We start from the raw sequence: 17054 nt of genomic DNA on the forward strand, positions 1-17054 counted from the left end.
TATTAATTACAGGAAACAACCACTGTGCAATGTCCGTAAAGTGTGGCGTATTTTACCGGAAAAAAAAAATATTGACAATCGTAACGCGCGACGCCCGGTGCTTTACGATCGTGTACGAGGTGTGATGCTGAGTTGTTTTTTTCATTATTATTATTATACTGTCTCAAACTATTGGAATTCTCTCACATTACTCTGCCATCGATATTTCGGTGCTATACTTTGTCGCGTGGATTCTTTGGTGGTACCCGTATGCCAGCTGTTCGCGAATTCTTGTTGGCGCGGTGCGTCTCGTATTCCGAGACATTGGGCCAAGGCCTGTCTATATTTGGTCCTGCGTGGCGCATGACGCACTTTGATTTCCTGCTTTCCAATTGCGCAGTGGCCTGACATCGCTTCCGACAACACACTTGGTTTCTCAACTTTTGGCTTTGACGCCGCACCTTGTGATCTTTCTTTTTACGCCTCACTGCTGTCCTCATTGAATCTAAAGGGTTGATAGCGGCAAACGGCTCTCCGCGTCATGCGTCAATGTTCACGAGCTGTGTGCGCGAACACGTTTGATTCACCGTTTTTGAAGTTGCATAGTTGGATACGGCATCACCCAGTTCCTTCGTGTCAGTGTTTTGTTGGTTTCTGGATGGGTACCATGGGGGAGCACGGTCAACCTTTCGTAATTTCGCCTGTCACCATCTGGGTTCGCCAGTCACAGCGGTGAACCTCGTTCTGTTCAAATTTATTTTGTTCTGCATTTTTGTCAGAACCTCACGTAGTTTGTATTCTCGACTGTGCATGAAATATAAATTCGTTCGGCTCGTGGCACGCTGCTTACACTTTCTCAGACCCATAGGATCGCGGCATTTAAAAACGCGCGCAGTCCGATTAGCAGACGTATGGATGTTTTTACCTTAGTGTTCATCTCGGTTGCTTTTTTTTTTTTTCTGCGTTTTTTTTTTTGTTTGTTTCTCTCGGTGGCGCGTTGGCTGGCTCCTCTTTCTGTGTCTTTTTGTGTCGCTATTTTGGGCCGCATTTGAGAGCGCGCGCCCGTCGCAATCCCTGTGACTAAGGCTCGACCGGCGGGCCAACGTGATCAGCGCTTTTTGTTGTTGCTGCCGCCGTGGCCCTACATGGTCATATGACGTGAAAGTGAGCGATGCGGTGCGCAGAATCGTGCGCAGAAGGACGAACTCTCATCTTGGTCTATTCACTCGCGCATTTTCTTGTTTCACAACCGCTTGTGGCGCAGTGATCACGGGTGGTTGTATTTCCATATTGGGCCGATAGGTGTCTCGAGAGCTTGATCGTTTCCCGTTTCTGACCAGGTGTAGTTTTTTTAGCAAGTTTTTGGGATCAGTTGTACTTCGAGGAGCGCGATTCACTACACATATTTGCTTGGGTCACCAAATGTGGCATATGAAATTGACGCCGACTAGAATGGAAATAGTGAGAAAAAGGCAGATATAGCGGTGAAGGCGCGTCGAAATTGTATGCAATTAAGGCTTGATTTATTTTATTTTTTTTCTTGGTTGCAAACTACACTTGATTGTGTACGCGCGTGGATTTTTAGCCTGTTGGATGCACCGGCCGGCCGCTTTTTGTGAGGACGCACAGCTGCTCACTGATATAAAATAAACTTTATTACGTCGGAGGTCTGTGTGTTTTCTGCAGAACCCGGCATTTGTTAGTCAGTGACTTCCTTTGTTTCACTCTTCTGTGCTCTCTTCTCTACTAATCCCAGTCTTTGCCGTAGCTCATGTTCATCAAAATTATAAGCGGATATGTGCTAAGCAGTACGATTTCGGCTCGAGAAAGGGAAGGCCGCACTTCGCGACGTTGTAATAGTATTCTACGCCTGGACGGAGTGGGTCGTTAGCGGTATGTTTTAGTATTACGATACACAGCGTATCAACGCGCCTTTTTAAACGCTAACCTGCGGCTGTTGTTCGAGACATGTACCGTTTTGGTTTTAGTTATAGGCTGAATTAAATGTGATGCGTATCAGCTCGTGCCGCGCCTCCGGAGTCGTGTGTATTGCATATTGCCGTGTGCGTAATGGCTCTCACGGTCGCGACATTTGTTCACCGCCTATTGTATTGTACTCGCCCATTGATGTCACATGGTATCCTTTGATTAGCCGCTACCGCAGCTGTATACCTGTAGGTGCGCAAGCGTACAGGCTTGATACCGGCTTGTGTATTTGAGCAGCGGCTGCCCGTCCGAAGTTACGCGCTGGCAGACATGAACGGGGCCTGGCCGTGGTGTCGGGAGTCGGACCAGTCGATCGTTGTACAGGCCGTGGCGACCCTCTCTTCCTGTTGCGATTGCTAATTTTCAACGTTTCGCCCCGGTTTGGCATGGAAAACCTTCTGTGTACACCTTTGTAAGTTGACCTGGACTGGAGTTCTCATCAAACACCATTTTGGAAGGTATATTTTATTGTCATTCATTCATTCATTCATTCATTCATTCATTCATTCATTCATTCATTCATTCATTCATTCATTCATTCATTCATTCATTCATCAGGCATCAGGTTTATATATAGGAACGTCTATATGTCTTTAGCTACTCGAGGGGTTACGTTTCGGGGCAAAGAGCTGTTGACAGACAGCTTGACCAGAAGTCCTAAAGCGTGATATATATATATATATATATATATATATATATATATATACACATTCCTTGACAAAGGCCGGACCCCGGCCGAAACGTCGGAATAAAGTGTTGTTTTTTCTACCGTGTGTCAACTACTTTAAGTCTATGCCCTACCGGACCCATTTGAGCTTCAACCCCCTCCCTATATATATATATATATATATATATATATATATATATATATATATATATATTATCACATAAAATCGGCAGCTGCAAATCTTTCTGCTAGTTAGTTATTTATCGGAGATTGGCAGAGATTCACGCGTGGGTTCGCGAAGGTCCAGTAGAACAGCTTCATGCGTATGTTTTCTCAACTGTCGCTGACGGCTGCTGGAATCCGGTTTCCGAGCGTGTCGCCGGTGATACTGCCGGAAACGCGTCTGTGAAGGAACTGCCCGTCAATGCTTCGAGCTGCACTGCGACGGTTGCATCACCCAGAAACCGGCTACCAGGAAGAGGCCACGTGCGTCGCTAAAAATACTCGGTTTCGAAGAGGGCTAGAAAAACTAACACTTGGCCAAGTGGCCCGTACGCCTTATTTTTTTTTTCTTTTTTTTTTTTTCCTGTATTCAGGACTATAGCAGTGACAGCGTGCGGTCTGGACTGCTGATGTTCATTCAGTGACTGCGTTGTATTTTGCGGTCCATATCGCGCAGTGAAGTCCAGTCAACATGGTTTCAGACGGAACCAGTCTACTGTAACTCAACTTATGGAAACCCTGCATGATTTTTCAAAAGCAATAAATGATAGGAATCAAGTAGATGCAATTTGCTTAGACATGTCCAAAGCATTTGACTGTGTGCCCCATGATGAACTACTTAACAGACTGATTGGCCTTGGCGTAAACAGACATATTGTACACTGGATAAAAGTTTATCTCACAAACAGAACCCAGTTTGTGGAGGTAGACAGCGCGAAATCTGACACCCTGGGTGTGCCATCAGGTGTTCCTCAGGGGTCTGTGCTGGGGCCCATAATATTTTTATGTTATGTCAACAACATTGCAGTCTCACTTCCTCCTCATATTACAGTCCGGCTGTTTGCGGATGATTGTTTAATTTACTCAGTCATTTCAAAGCCAGAAGACCAGCTGGCATTAAATTCGGCTTTGAATTCTATTAATGAAAGGTGCACAACTTCCCAAATGAAAATTAATTAAAAAACTTCATATATTACAGTGTCTAACAAAGCTAAAAATATTTTTTCATTTGGTTATGAAATAGAGGGGCGACTTATAACACGCGTAAGCTCTTTTAAATATTTAGGTGTTACTGTATCCTCTTACCTAAGTTGGAATTCACACATTAATAACATATGTTCAAAAGCCGAAAATAAGTTGTGGTTTATTAGAAGGAAACTGAAGCTTGCTTCCACAAAAGCAAAACTGACTGCCTATCTCTCGCTGGTGCGTCCGACACTGGAATACGCGAGCGTCATATGAGATGCCTATCAGTCAAAACAAATCGATAAGATTGAAAAGGTTCAAAGAAGGGCAGCCAGATTCATTTTATCAAAGTATAGATACACAGATTTTGTGACTGACATGCTACATGAATTACAACTTCCTCCGCTATCTAAACGACGAAAGATCACCAGGCTAAAATTTCTTTATCTGTTGTATAATAATCACTTCAACATAAACACAAGCCCCTATTTGCAACAGCGTTCCTGTCGTCCTGTACGAAGCTCTCACAGCTATCAGGTTACACCTATGAATGCCCGTGCTAGCTGCTTTAAATATTCATTTTTCCCCAGAACAATAACAGAATGGAATTCCCTGCCTCAGGCCTTTCTGCAAACAGACAGTATGCTTCAATTTGAAAAATGCTTATACAGTCACACACCCTACTAGATATCCCTGCCACTTTTAGTTTTTCATATTTTTCCCTTGTTGTGATTTTGGTGGCTTGCAGGCCGAATTATTTAATGAATAATTTGTTCGCCAGTGTTGTACTAAAGTCCTGTATCTGCAAAGCGGGGCGGTTTTGTCATTTTTGAATTGATTTTTCTAGAAGTGTATAAGGTTGCACTTGTGGCTGTGTGTTCCCTAATTACATGTATTTGTGTTCACCCTGTAATGGCCTTACGGCTGACAGTATCAATAAATAAAAATAAATAAATAAGTATGGGGTTCGACGCACGGACTGGGATCATTGCAGCCTCATGTTTAAGATTTTTTGTTTTTTAGGGCGAGAGGGCAAATGGTTTGTTCTTCCTTTTTCAGTGAGTTGATCTGAAGGGGTGGGCAAGGTGGAAAGTAGTTTCTCTTGCGCTTTTATTTGGTGGTATGGTCATTACTGACAGACTGAGATCGACTCATTTATCTCTCTGCCTAGATCTTTTTTGCGTCATATCAATGTCTACTGCCTGTACCTTTGTTCGGGTGTAGGTAAAAAGGTTCCCGGAAGATAAGGTCCCGAAGAAACCCCCATGACAGAAGGTGGCTGTAGGGTAGAATTCTTGGTGCGCTTCCGATGGTGATGAAGGAAAAGCAGGCCTAGCCTTGACCGGTTGTTGACCGCGTCTACCCTGTACCACCGCTCCCACCCATCGAAACTGGCAGTCAGCGCTCCTTTGCTTCCGCTTATTGACGAGCCCGCTATTGGACTATCAGACCACACCACGGTCATAGACCGGAGATCCTGCAAAGAAAACGTATTCAACCCAACACTTCGACCGCCAATGCCCTTGAAGCGCAAAACGACTAACGGCGCACTGGTCCTCGGCCACACTTCTTTCGGTGCCACCTTTTCTTCTTTTTTTGTTACGAATGCATGGCCTCAGGTCTGTTTTGCAACTTCCAGTTCGACAGGTAGAAGCGCTGTAGCTTACTTCATTGCGGCTTGCCGCGAGGAAATGCCACGAATAAGCTCAATATACGCCTTATAGTGCGCGTAACTACAGAATGTGGAAAGAAAAACGGCAAGATTCAGAAATAGAAATAAAGTTCAAGGTAAAACCATAAAGATGTAAGGTAAAAACAGTAAAATGACAATGAAGGCAATTTATCCCCGATAAACCGGGTGCCAAGCAAGACGAAAGCTTGACTTTGCAGTATGTTTTATTCCACCCTGTTGGGCACAATAATGGGGACTTTTTATCAAGGAGCTTATTTCCGGGACCATTTTTTTTTTCGGAGACATTTACTTCGGGGTGCTTTTCTTTATTTCTTTTTTTTTCGAGACGTTTTTACTGGAACCCACCTTTGCCCAGTCCCACATAGGCACAGGGCTTCAAAGAAGGGCACATGTATTAGCTTTGCAGACGTTACGTTGACAGAAGTGATAGGCGTCAAGACCTCTTGATTTTCTTTTTGTAGCTTACAAAATTTTGTTGCTTAGGTAAGACCAATCCCGTGTAGAAAAAAATCTCCCTGTGACAAGTTAAGGGCCCCCTGAAAGGCTACTTGCGGTTATATGCCGGAAATTCGTACAGGTGATCTTTGTGAGTATTCGATAAAAATTTAATGGTTTTGCACGGAGCCTATAATATACTAATTTTAAAAGTGCTCCGGGCGACCGCTCGCAACCGATTAGAGCGACTGTGCGTGCACTCCCTTCCCGATGCCGTCATCGGGGCTTTCTGGGTGTGCCCATTTATTGGAGCTCCTTTGATGACGCAGGGGGGAAGGGGAGGGTGTGGCGCCGTCTGAACGTTTCCTCATTTTTTTTCATGCTCGCCGGCTTGCGCTCACTTGAGGGGTAGAGGAGGAGAATCGTTTTCGATCGCTGATATGCTCCGTGCTAATAAAGCTAGCCTAATTTTTTGCATTGTGAAGAGCACTGCGGAAATACTGATTCCTCGTACGCGTTTTCTAGATTTAGTAAATAGCTTTCCATAGCTCCTTTAAATAATATGCCTCATCCTCTGGCAGCCTGGACAATGCATACCGTTGCTTGGTACCATGTATCGCCCTAAGGTCCTACCAGGATGCAGGTAATAACTACAGCAGCCACTTAACGGCTTAATCTGCATTAGTTTGCTAAATGTACCAGGTGTGACTCAGTTTATTTACTGTGCCATCTCTTTTCATTTTCTCTGCTTTGCGCAGAACTGATGCCGCTGCCGTGGCCAGCAGGGGGTCTGACGGACAGCAGCAGCGGCTGAGCGGCTACTTCCAGCAGCTGTACCACGCACCGAATGGCAACCTGTTCAGCGTACTGTCTCCGCTTCAGCGCGGCCGGGGCGGCTCTATGAAGCCCTCATTCCTGAGTCGGCAGCAGCAGCCGCAGCAAGGCCACCGCACCACCCGTAGTCGAAGTGGCCGCCGGGGTGGCGGCAACCGCTGCCTCAAATTTCACAATTTCATCCCGTCCGAGAGCATCACATCAGAAAAGGATGATGGGTCCCACGACGATGTCTGGAAAGTGCATGCCGAGTGCAAACTCCAGGAAGAGCACGGCACCAAGCAGATTATGGTTTCTCAGTGGTCGGTGTCATCCTCGGACGCCCCACCCACAGCTGCGGTCCCCGCTGCACAAGCTGCTGCTGCTGCTGCTGCTGCAGAGTCTTCCAGGCATGCAGTGTTTGACAACTACTCGCCCGAAGTCGACAAGCCTTCATCTACTCAGCTAGCCTCCAGGCTGCGTGCAGAGGTATCACGTAGGCAGCCAGCAGCTTCAGCATGTCTTCCACCAGTCGCTTGCACTGAAAGGGCTGGGGACATCCCTGGAACCTCTGTGGATGAACCCCATTCTCAACTTCAACAGATATCTAACCCAGGACTTGTGGTCACTGCCCTCACTTCTAGCCTACCTGCACCTTCAGAGGAGGAGGTCCTGAGATCAATGACTGGGAGCTTTCCCCCTGTTAGGAGTAGTGAACTTTTCGATGAAGTTGCCTCATCATGCGGTTCAGATGATGTCCTGAACAGGAGTGAAGCTGCATCCACATCGCCGGCGTGCGGCATCGCAGATGCAACCTCTGATGTGTCCACCAAGCAGTCGGAGATTCTGTTCGAGTGTCTGTCGAAACGCAATCGGAGAAAGCCCTCTCAGACCCGCAGGGTTGTTCCCTACCGAAAGTACCTGTCTCTCCTCGAGAACGATGATGCTTCAACTGGTTCGCACCCTTTGGACTTGTCTATGAAGACGAGAGCTCGTGCGCAGGAACACGGAAGCGGTGGCAGCACAAGCAGTTGCTGTCTCTCCACTGCAGTCTGCAGAGCAGCATCATTCTCTCCCTGTTGTGTGCCGACCTGTTCTCAGCCCTATCTGTCAAATGTGCCTTCGGAACACTATCACTTTCCGTACCCAGATTTGAGGGCCCCTACGTCCAGCCATTTCGAGAAGTCACCACTGCAAGTGGCGCTAGAAGCACCTCTGCCAACTCCTCCCAGCCGGAGGCTCTTCAGCGCTTTCTCCCAGCCAAATCCCTTAGCCGCACTCGGACATCACCAGTCGGTGGTGTCTGCCCCTGCAGCACCGCCTACTCAACTACCATTTGGCTACGCGCTTTACTCGACACCTACGTCTGCTGCCACCGCCATCAGGCCTTCTCATCCTCTTCAACCACAGTCCTATGCGGACTGTTCAAGTGGTGGCAGTCGGTCAGCATTGATGGCTGTGCTACAGAACTGTCGTGACCCAAGGGCCAACGTCCACAGTGGTACCTCGACGAGCCCATCGCCGTCGGAAGCGCCACGAGGTCTTCGCAAACCGAGCCAAAGGTCACTAATCAAGCAGAAGCTGGAGGACACGTTCAAACAGAATGGCTTTCTCGTCAAGACCAAGCAAGTGTCGGACGGGGATGCCACTTTCTGCAAGTTCCGTCAGCTTCGGAAATACACTCGTTACTACCTCAAAAGCTGGCACCACCACCTCCCCGCAGAGGTTCACAAACTCTGGAAAGGCTTCCTTCCGCCTAAGACACTGCCAGGCTCCAGTAACCCAGTTGATGACGTTGCGAGGGATGCTGCACAGGGCACACTTTCCCTCCAACAGTAAATGGGCTGCAGCTTGTGAAAAATCAGAACATTGCGGAGAGAGGTATTTGTGTTCTCATTGTGAAGTCTCTATGATTCAACATGATTTTTGTTGATGTGCCAAACCATATCCGAAGTCATCATACACTTCCATGAGAGGAACCGTGTGCTCAAAAAGTTTATGAAACTATAAATTGCGTTAATGTGAGAAGTTAGGCACGTTGGTAAGTATTCATAGTAAACGATCGCGAAAAGCCAAGCACAGCAGAGAAGACATGAGCGCTTGTGTCGTGTTGTCATCTCTGCTGTGTTCGTCTTTTTGCACTCGTTTACCATGTATATTTACGAAACTATGTAGTCATCGATACTATGTGACAACCTTTTTCAGCATTCGAATGCTGGCTAGGGAGCCAAAACACATACTCTCATCCTACGCAGCAGAATCTCGTCCGCACTTGCAGTTAATTTTCTTTTATAGCAGATATTTGTTTAAGACATTTTTTTAACACAACTGACTACTCCTAACGTCCAAGTCAAGGAAAACAAAACTGCTACAACCATAGAAGGAAGTTGCTAGAGCGAGAGCAATGCATCAGGTCGACAAGCACACCATTGTGCGTCCAGTGTATTCGGCAGAATAACGCAGCTATGCATCACACGTCGTGCCGCTGTACTAGCCTTGCATTCTCTGTCAAAAAGATATGTCACCAAATATAACTAATGCATTAAAATACTACTTGGGTTTTTGGTTTTAAGCTAATGCTTATGTTGTTTGGAATATTTCTGCTCTCATTCATGGTGCAATCCTACTGTTGAACAGTGGAAACCAATGTTTGAGGTATCTACAAAGCTTGCATAATGTAGGCAGCTTTATTGTTTTAAATGGTGATCTAGAGGAATTGTGAGATTGCACGTCATTTCAAAGAACAGATCTGAGTATGCAAGAACTCCTCAGAGTACAATACTGAATTTTTTGTCTTTAGCATCATGTTTTCTCGAGTACCTGGTTTTAGATCCATTGAGTACGTGTTGCATGATTTTGGACTAGCTGGGTTGAGTTGCAGGAGCAAAAAAAGGCAAATTTGAATTTTATGCCTTGTTTGCTGAATTTCTTCTCATGCCACAGTGCTCTTTTGCATTTGAAATTTAATGCACAAAATTCACGGAATCTGAAATTGATCTTAACAGGAATCTGTTTCTCTTGTTAATTATTTGTCACCCAGCTTTCCAAACCTGATGCATGCCTTGCAGAATGATCAATTTCTTCCTTGCTGCGGCATTATGAATTTGTGGCACTGATAACATTGTTACCTAATATTTGATAAAATATTTTGCTTTGTCCTTGATTTCCAGTGTCACCTTGCATAGTCAAGCATACTCTGCCACATTTGCTTCGCTCTGAAGAATCAAATGCTTAAAAAGCCAAGCTTCATAAACTTTAACTGCTTAGATTTCTGAGAATTCATTGCAGTTGGGAACTAAAGACATGCAAAAAGAATGAGCAATAGACGTGACATCCAACAACAGACTGAGGTATTTTCTTTCTACCGCACTGGCATGCACAGATATGTCACAACACTTGTTTCTAAGCTGAAGATTGTGAAGTTGTGGCTTGCATTGTTATTCTAGCATGTAGTTTAATGCAAGGTTTACATGTTTGCATTTGTCACTTGCTTTTGAAGTTTTGCTTGAGCGAAGCTCTTGTCGTAGCTTGAGAATGTTTTGAGATACCTTAAGGGCACTGGGTGGACTTTCCTGAAGGCATTTCAGAGAACCTCTGTGCTTTCTTGTAAACTATGTTTTTGTTCATTTAAATCCGCGATACTGTGGTGGTGCAATCAAAGTCTCCCAGACTTCACACTACTACTTGTAACTTGTTGACCGTGGCTTGATTGTAAGCTATATGGCACTAGGATTGACATGAATTCACACGACAGCCGTGTCATTCTCTTAACACCTGCTGTTGTCATCACGCTCATCTCTGTTGTCCACCTTCATTATCATAGCTGCCTCAATGGTTGTGAACAATTTAGTATGCTAGTTATGGACACTGTTTGGCATGGAACATTGACCTTTTTTATTCATGTTGCATCTGCACACTTGTTATTTTTTTGTGTAGTTTTTAGGTCAGATGGCCAAATGTGATAATTGCACAGCCTGATTAAATTAATTTTGGCAGTTGTATCAGTGGCATGCTGCATGTGAAGCGCATTATATTTATCACTTTGGTACACTTGCACGCAAGGTCCCTGCCAGTATTGTGCAGTGGCAACTTTCTTTACTATTCCTTTGAACAACCAGTCATTTTTTACTGGCTGCATACACATGCAAAATGCGAAAAGCCAAAAATAATGCCCATACAGTGGTGCTTCTAGAATGATAACTGGTGTCAGCCATCCACAATGAAACTACCGTCGCCTTTGAGTACATGAGCCAGTTAAGACGGAAGCATGGTCTTATTTGTTTGTTGCTAAGGCAGAGTGAAATTGGTTAGTCTGTTGTAGCACGTTTAGTGGATCTAGTTTCGTGGCCCATGTAGAAAACTTGTAATTAATGATGCCTCCTCATATTTTGTGCTTTTCTGGGATGCGGGATTTTGCAAGTAACTTTCAGAGATTCCCACTGCTAAGCTGGACTTTATTGTGATGCTTCACATTATATCGAGTCTTCATGTATGCAAACTGCGAGGAGTACATCTTTTTCCTTTTGAGATTTTTTTCTTTCGTGCTGCAACCCTGTGATCTCTCTTCATATGCCTTGGAAGACCGTTGAAAAAGAGAATTTTGATCACCTCTATCATGAGTTATTGATATGTGTGCGACTAGTCAGGACATGATTCTTGGCCTCATTTGCTGGGCCCTGTACATAGTCACATTTAATGGTATCACTCAGCCCCAAAGTGCAGCTTACATCTCTTGGCCTTTGTTGTAGGGTTGATTTCTACATCATGAGTGAAGACCTCCCATCCTGCTTTGTTTGATCTGTAGCATGGAGATTTCATTTCCAAAGACTTCCCAGTGGCTATGTTTGTACATAAGTTGCATTGAAGCATTTTTTTCCTTTTTGTGATGGTTTTGTTGATTATCATGGTGACCGTTGTTACTTGTACACACTTTGACTAAACTCAGGTGTAATAGACAAACATTTGTTCAATGTGGATGTATAGTCAATTTTTGTATATATGTTTATTGGGAAGTTATGTCCTTGGGAGCTCCACAAATAGGTTGCAGCCACCATGGTACACAGGGTCAGCTCAGGCAGAGACATGGATTTGTAGAACATGGATAAGAAACCTCGCTTTCTAATTTTTAACCATGTGATTAGATATGGCACATTTGGATTACAACTAGCTGTGTCATACTGCTTTGCAGCACAGACTTGAGCAACCAAATGTGTTCATGTTTTGGTAGCTTCGCCTAAACCCTGTACATTTGAAGCTGACCATAATAACAGTTCATCTCCTTGTACAGAAGCAACTGCCATGCCTCAGAGGCTGCTGTTAATTTATTGCTAGTTCCCATTTTAATTTCGACCCATTCTCTTTGTTATATTTTGTTTCCAAGTTTTTTGCGATGTTAAGTTTTCCTCATAGTTTAAGAATTTGAGTGCACATTTTTTCGACTTGCTACTTATTGGCAGAGTTGGTTGTTGAAACAAAACAGTTTGGGAGATGTCCAATGTAAGTGTTGTTGATCCTTGCACCATGTGATGATATTTTTGTATCTCATTGTTTTTGTCGCCTCCTCAAGGCTGCCTCAAAGCACAGAAACTTTATGAGCAGCATTGTTAATAAATGATTGTTTACCATGGCTTGACTCTTTGTTGTGTCCTTGAACTTCAGAAATAGTCAAACCCAGGAAGCAAATGATGCCTTCTATAGTCACTTGCCCTGCTACCTTGTTGCTAAGTTTATGCCTTTCTTGTAAATGAGCTATCGTTATGACTGCTCATCTATGTAGTTGGCATATACACATGCAAAAGGATAACCACTATCATGATTTGTCATGTTTTTTTGGTAGCTGACCTAAAAATTAGCACTTATACCCTGCACCTTTGAGAGGAGGGTTTGCAAACTGCAGCCAATGCTTTACATCATCAACTACTTTTTTAGTGCAATGCTTTGCTATAATGCTGTTTGTTTTTTCTTTGGTGCCTGGAATTCATGAAGTTAAATGCAGGTTTACATTTTCTTCCGGATTGAGCGGTAGAGTTCTATAGGAGTATGTAGCAGCTGTGCTATTGTAAACGCTTGGCTGCCAGTGAAGGTCATAAGTGTGAAAACTAACTTTAAAATCATTTGTGCACAAACATTACTTCACTGCTTATTTATGCACAAGTTAGTAGAACGTGCAATTTTGAAATATGTGTTCATTTATTTCATCACAGTGCAGATCAGGTGCCCACCAAAATTGAAAGAATTTTCCACCTGCTTTAACAGGCAGGTGGAAATTAATGAACCAGTGGAAATTAATCTACTGAGTAATTGACTTCTTAAGACTGATGCTGTATGTTCGTACATGGCCATAACAGCTATGCATTGGCCAGGTGGAAGTTGAATTAAATTGCCTCTTTCCAAGATTGGCGGCTGTCAGTTGAATCCAACAGAATGATTTTAATATTGAATTACTTTGGCTGGCAGGTAGCACCTTGACGAACTGCCACCTTTTGCAGTAGGAATGTGGAATTGACCTGAATTCAATTGCCACATGCTTACAACTGCAGGTGGTGAAAACGGAAGGGCAGGCCCTCCACGTTAGGGGAAAGGGAATGGGAGGCAATGGATAGCCTATTGGCTTTGGAGGTCATGATGAGAAGTTTGGGCTTAAACTGAACATTAAAAAGACGAAGATCATGGCGTCTTGCCCTATCAAGTCCTGGAGCATCAATGGACAAGAAGTGGAAACTGTGACAGATTTTCTGTTCTTGGGCACCAAGATTACCTCGGAAGGAGACTGCAGCCATGAAATTAGGAGACGCCTGCTTCTGGGAAAGAGAGCAATGGTTAGCCTTGACCGCCTAGTAAAGAGCAGAGACATTAGTCTGCCAACCAAGATCCGTATAACCCGTGCTATGGTCTTTCCAGTTGTGATGTATGGATGCGAGAGTTGGACTGTGAAAAAGGCTGACCGCCGAAGAATTGACGCGTTCGAATTGTGGTGCTGGCGAAGACTCTTAAGAGTTCCTTGGACTGCCAGAAGATCAAAATCAGTCGATATTGTCGACCATAAACCCCGACTGCTCATTGGAGGGTCAAATTCTAAAGTTAAAGCTCAGCTACTTTGGTCATCTGATGAGAAGAGAGGAGTCGCTGGAGAAAGATTTGATGTTGGGAAAGGTTGAGGGTCGCCGGAGAAGGGGTAGGCAGCGAACGCGATGGTTAGATGGCATTCTCGAGGCATTGCAGATGAAGCTATGTGATGTTAAGAAGATAGTGAGAGACCGGAAAGCGTGGCGTGACATGGTCCATAGGGTCACGAAGAGTCGGACACGACTGAATGCTTGAACTGAACTGAACTGATGAGAGCACAGGAATTGGAAAACAGAAATAACCAATCTGGACTTTACCAGCTGATTGCACGGATCAGTGGAACCTGTTATAGATGTGGTTTATGTTGTTGTGCTGTAGGAAGAAGGAAAAGAAAACGCACGGGCTTGCTACTGGCTCTGTAGCTGAGCCACCTCCGCTGCCTCGTGCGGACATATACTATGCTGAGGCATGTAAAAGGAAAGAAAAATAAAGAGCCTCTGCCTCGTGCGGACAGAAAAGATAAAGTAGAGAAGAAAAAGAAGGATGCGTGCCGTAACAGCCGTCGTCCACCACCTAAGCGGTGGCGGGTGCAATGACGGCCGACAACAGATAAAAATTCTAAGGCAGGCTAGTCCAGTCCCAGCCCCGTAGGACCAAAAACAGCCGCCCTGCACAACCTCCTATAGATGTGGTTTAGCTATACGCATTATACATCAACGAATCCAAGATGGCGCCCGATGCGGACGCATGTGCGCGCTGCTCCCAGCCCATTCGTGGTAGGCCGTCTTGCAAGCAGCGTTTTCACTGCAAATACATCAACATACAGGCCGAGGAATACAACATCCTAATGGAATCCGGGACCAGCAAGTACAAATGTGTTCATTGCGTGAAGCGGCGTGATCCTTCGGCAGAGGGGCTTATCTGCGGAAGTAGCAACACGGAAACGCCCCCCGAAGCGCAACGCTCTTCCCTGGATTTTCAAGATTCAGATTCCGTCAGTGCTTCCTCGAGTGTTATTTTAATGCTACGGGAAATGGCTAGTCGAATGGATGCGTTGACGGATGAGGTGCGACGGCTTCGTGCTGAAAATGCGCTCCTGCGTGAATCTTTGAGTGGCCTGAGTGCATCTGTTCGTACCGCCAGCCAGTGTGAGTGTTCGAATTCTGACTGCTCGGAATCTCGCAACTACGCTTCAGCTGTGGCGGTAAATCTTCACGCTGGAATGTCGGCCCCTCCTCCGAAGCCTCCTGCTCAGGACCGGAGTACTCATCTGCCACGCCCGTTGAAAGCGGTGAGCCAACCCTCTCGGCCTCGAGCTACGTTTGGCACATCTAAGCAATCCATGCTTAAAGTAGCGCCCAAACTACCGGCGAAGAAAAGCTTATTTGTTTCTCGCCTGGACCCGACAACAACGGCGTCGGAGATACAGGAACTTTTGGCGAATACAATAGGTGACAAAGTTGTTACTTGCACGAAACTCAAAACGAAGTACGATACATATTGCTCATTTCACGTTTCTCTGGATGAGCATTTATTTGAGCTTGTGAACAATCCGGAAGTGTGGCCTGATGGTTGTGTATTTCGCCCTTTCTATGGAAAGCTGTGGTCCTCACGGCGCTTCGATGACCCTAACGGTGCTCTAACTACATCCGAAAATGGCACAGGAAATTAAGCTGTATTACCAAAACACGAGAGGGCTGCGAACTAAAACGGAAGCTCTCTTCGCGAATGCATACGAATGTGAGTATGACATTAAAAGCCTGACAGAAACGTGGCTAAACTCATCATGTTCAAGTGCGTCTTATTTCACAGATGAGTATGCTGTCTTCAGGGCCGACAGGGTCTATTCTGACAAGATTAAATACGGGGGCGGAGTTCTGATAGCCTGCCGTTCTTTGCTAAATGCATTTAGGAGACCAGACCTGGAGACATACGAAGAATGTGTGTGGTTGGAAATTCCAACGTGTGACAAATCGCACTATCTAGTTGGCTGTTACTACTTTCCACCAAATTCTGCTCCTAACGTTTTTACCGATCATTTTTTAGATATTGGGGAAAAATCGAATTTTCAAAATACAAGGTTCACATTTACGGAGACTTTAATCTTCCTAAGGTCGATTGGTCCACTGGTTTGGTCATTAGTGACTGCACAGAAACTCGAGAAAAAGCCGAATGTTTAATTGATTTTAGTAATTTCCATGGTTTACATCAATGCAATGCAATGAAGAACTGTGCTGGAAACATTTTAGACCTAATTCTATCTAATGTGCCTCTTTTCGGCGTGCAAGTGGTGCGCGATCCTCTTGTTCTGATAGACAAATATCATTGCCCGTTTACCTTGTCGTTCTTTTTGTCTTTTCGTCCAGTGCGTGAGATGGTGCCAGAAAAATTTAGATACGCGTATGGCAATTACATGAAGCTGTACAATGATCTTCAGGCCTACGACTGGTCTGAATTGCTTGAGATTGATGATGTAAACACAGGCGTCGAGCTACTTACATCAGTTGTACAGGGTATAATGAAAACATGTATACCACGCCGTAAATCGAAGAAGTGTAGATTTCCTTGCTGGTTCTCGCGCGATTTGAGACATTACTTGAAGAAAAAACAGGAGTATCATAAACTCTACGTGAAATCAGAAAGTGAGTATTGGTACCAAAGATATTCATTGTGCAGAAAAATTGTGAAAAAAAACTGATTGCACGTGATGAAGCTGAGTACCACAAATTTCTTGAACAGAACTTCAAAAAGGAACCAAACAGTTTTTGGGATTTTGTGCGCAAGCAACGAAATGATAAGGTTAGTGCGGCTGTGATATAGACGCGCGATGGTATCTGTTTTAAACCTCAAGATGTGTGCCAAGCTTTTGCTGATCACTTCAGCTCTTGTTTTGTGCGCCATGATAACGCACCAGCTCTTATCACTTCTGAAGACAGCACTCACTGTTTGGCTTATGATAATGTTACCGAGCATGAGGTTCTTTTGGCGATTCAGAAACTTAAGCCAAAACTTTCAACAGGAGTTGATGAAATTCCCAGCTTCGTAATCAAAGGATGCGCTGACATCTTTGGCCCTGTTTTAGCACATTTGTTCAACTTATCATTGCGAACTGGTGTTTTTTCTTGTCATTGGAAATTGTCAGTAGTTGTTCCTGTATTCAAGTCTGGCGATGCTTGTGATGTGAACAACTTTCGACCTGTGTCACTGATTTGTTCTTTTGCGAAAGTT

The 17054-nt window shown here is 44.7% G+C and overlaps 1 protein-coding gene across 1 annotated transcript in view; it reads left to right on the top strand.

Moving 5' to 3' along the window:
- Nucleotides 1-12384, top strand: part of LOC146172671 (uncharacterized) — a 50766-nt gene extending 38382 nt beyond the window's left edge. The window contains exon 3 of the mRNA XM_084584496.1: nt 6707-12384. Within this exon, the coding sequence (XP_084440622.1) occupies nt 6707-8600 (1894 nt within the window). The 3' untranslated portion in view covers nt 8601-12384. The remainder of the gene's footprint in view (nt 1-6706) is intronic.
- The last annotated feature ends 4670 nt before the right edge of the window (nt 12385-17054 follow it).

This window comes from Amblyomma maculatum, chromosome 11 (genome assembly GCF_055883805.1).
Source record: "Amblyomma maculatum isolate TAMU_Amacu chromosome 11, ASM5588380v1, whole genome shotgun sequence".
In the NCBI taxonomy this organism is placed as follows: domain Eukaryota; kingdom Metazoa; phylum Arthropoda; class Arachnida; order Ixodida; family Ixodidae; genus Amblyomma; species Amblyomma maculatum.